Source organism: Echinococcus granulosus, assembly GCF_000524195.1.
Source record: "Echinococcus granulosus chromosome Unknown EG_S00135, whole genome shotgun sequence".
Lineage (NCBI taxonomy): Eukaryota > Metazoa > Platyhelminthes > Cestoda > Cyclophyllidea > Taeniidae > Echinococcus > Echinococcus granulosus.
In genome coordinates, this window is record NW_020170515.1 from 1,148 (window position 1) to 3,254 (window position 2,107).

Sequence of the window (2,107 nt, forward strand, 5' to 3'; positions counted from 1 at the left end):
ACTACTGATGGTGATGATGATGTGGCTGTAAATGCATCAGGTCATTTGGGGGCAAGTGATGGTGCTGGAAGTGGGCAAGGGAACCACCTCTCCTTCCCAATCGATGAAAGACCAGTGGACAAAGTGGGAGAGGAGAGGGAGAGCGACAGGTAAGAGCAGGAAGTAGTAGAGATAGATGTAGTGATTGGCTGATTTTGACCTCCCATTCCTGTATTTGTGACCTAAAATGGAAACACTTAACTAGATTTACTTCAATTAAATAAGTAGTTGCGTGTTAACTTTAGAGGGCTTACCGTCTACGTGATAACGGACAGGCGTTGTGGACAGTTAACAGCAATGCCGTTGTCCGCATTTGGAACATCCGCTGAAACGGAGATCTCACCGCCGACCACCTTTCCAGATGCCTGCTGTAGACTCTGATATCCAGTCATATTCTGTGTGCCCATTGCATCGTAGAATTGTGGTGGATATGTGGCTGGAAATTCCTGAGCGGAAGTAGTCCCCACTTGAGGATGATAGGCAGTGATATAAGCAGTGGTATCGTAAATGGCATCATTGCCCATGGATACCGCGTTGTACATTCCTATTGTACTGTAATCACTCCACTCAGCTTGTCTAACACAGTCGTAGTTTGCTTGGTGGTAGTCAGCAGACCGTTCGGCACCAGAACGAATCATGTTCGATAGGTCCAGAGCTGTTGGAAAGCCGGGACGTTGGGTATACTCATATACACTTGGAGTGCTGTAGGTAAAACTCGTTTCCACCGTTTCTGCAGGTAAGTGGTTCAAAGGTGCTTCAATTGGGGAGAATTTCGGGGCCACTGAAGTTGTGATTTCTCGATTGCCACCGCCCATAGCAGTAGTACTGTTGCAACTGCTTGACAGCCGCTTTATTAGTGGATGCTTTGCCTGAGTTGTTTTTGCCAAATTTAACACCTCCTCCACGAAAGCGTCCATCCGACCTGCCACTCGAGTCACTGAAACGGAGCATTTAACTCATCAACCTATTTTACTTAAATAAATTTCAGTAATAAATGCCCGTTACCATGAGTGGTTGACGTGAGCCACTTCGCCCGTGCGAATAGAGCGCCAGCCTGCTCCAGGTCGCCACTACTTGTGGGTTTTTCAGCATCTGCACCTGCATTGCTAGCGCCTACTCCGATATCAGCGCTTTTTTCACCCACCTGTTGAGGTTGCTGGAGCAGTCTAGCAAGTGAGGGGCTCACACGCTGGGAAATCATCTTCTTCAAACTCGTGATCAGACTGGCTAGCTCCTCTGTGGTGAAGGGAAATGCAAAGCGCTGAATGGTTTAGTGGTAATTCTATCAAGATCAGTAACTCATCCTGTGCAAAAGTGATGATAAAGATGAGTGACTGTGTATTTACATAGTAACGAAGTTGAGAGAAAGTAACAAAAGGCAGAAGCCACGAAAGCATGGTGACCTTTCCAAGCCTCGTGATTAGCCTTCTACATGGAACGTTGTTAAGACGAGTCTTGCAGTTGGTTAATTAGCTTATGGGGCAACATGGACCGAGAGCGCGCGCACACAATAGGAGTCAGTCCAGTCGCCGCTACATCAGGTAGGCAATCAGATAAGGTAGGAGCAGCAGCAGCATCAGTAGTGTTCCTCAGCTCGCCAGTTGAAGGTTTGTCTGTCACTCCTTATAGCGAAGCGAGGCAGGGGTGATAATCAGATTCGTTAAGTGGAGTTAAGCGCTCTATTCACTCCCATATCCCCATCCCTTCTATTAATTTTTGTGGTGAGACAAGCGGGTGGGTGCAGGTAGGTAGGGAACGCGAGGGGGAGGGTAGGAGATTGTTCTGTTTTGTTTTCGTGCTTCTGCTGATTTGAGTGGGAAGGGAAGGGAGGGAATTGAGAGATGGCGCGCTTTCATACCCATATGCACTGATTGTGCTATGAAGACAAAGATATCTGATTTTCTGCTGCCCCTCCTCCTCCATCGAGTGCTTGTCTTGATCAAAACTGACCACAGTCTAGCCCCCCTTTAACTCCCACGCCCCTCTCACCAGTGATATTCAATTAAGCGCCACAGACAATGGCTTCCTTGTGGGTTATGCAAATTACGGCTAATTAGAAGGTCTTACC

General features: G+C 47.6%; 1 protein-coding gene across 1 annotated transcript in view; it reads right to left on the reverse strand. All coding sequences in view use genetic code 11, as the record gives it.

Moving 5' to 3' along the window:
* Nucleotides 1–296: 296 nt before the first annotated feature.
* The window catches only part of EGR_09162 (hypothetical protein), a gene marked incomplete at both ends in the record, with an annotated part of 4,742 nt that continues 2,931 nt past the window's right edge, over nucleotides 297–2,107 (reverse strand). The window contains 2 exons of the mRNA XM_024498411.1: nucleotides 297–976; nucleotides 1,045–1,275. Of these exons, the coding sequence (XP_024347154.1) occupies nucleotides 297–976; nucleotides 1,045–1,275 (911 nt within the window). The remainder of the gene's footprint in view (nucleotides 977–1,044; nucleotides 1,276–2,107) is intronic.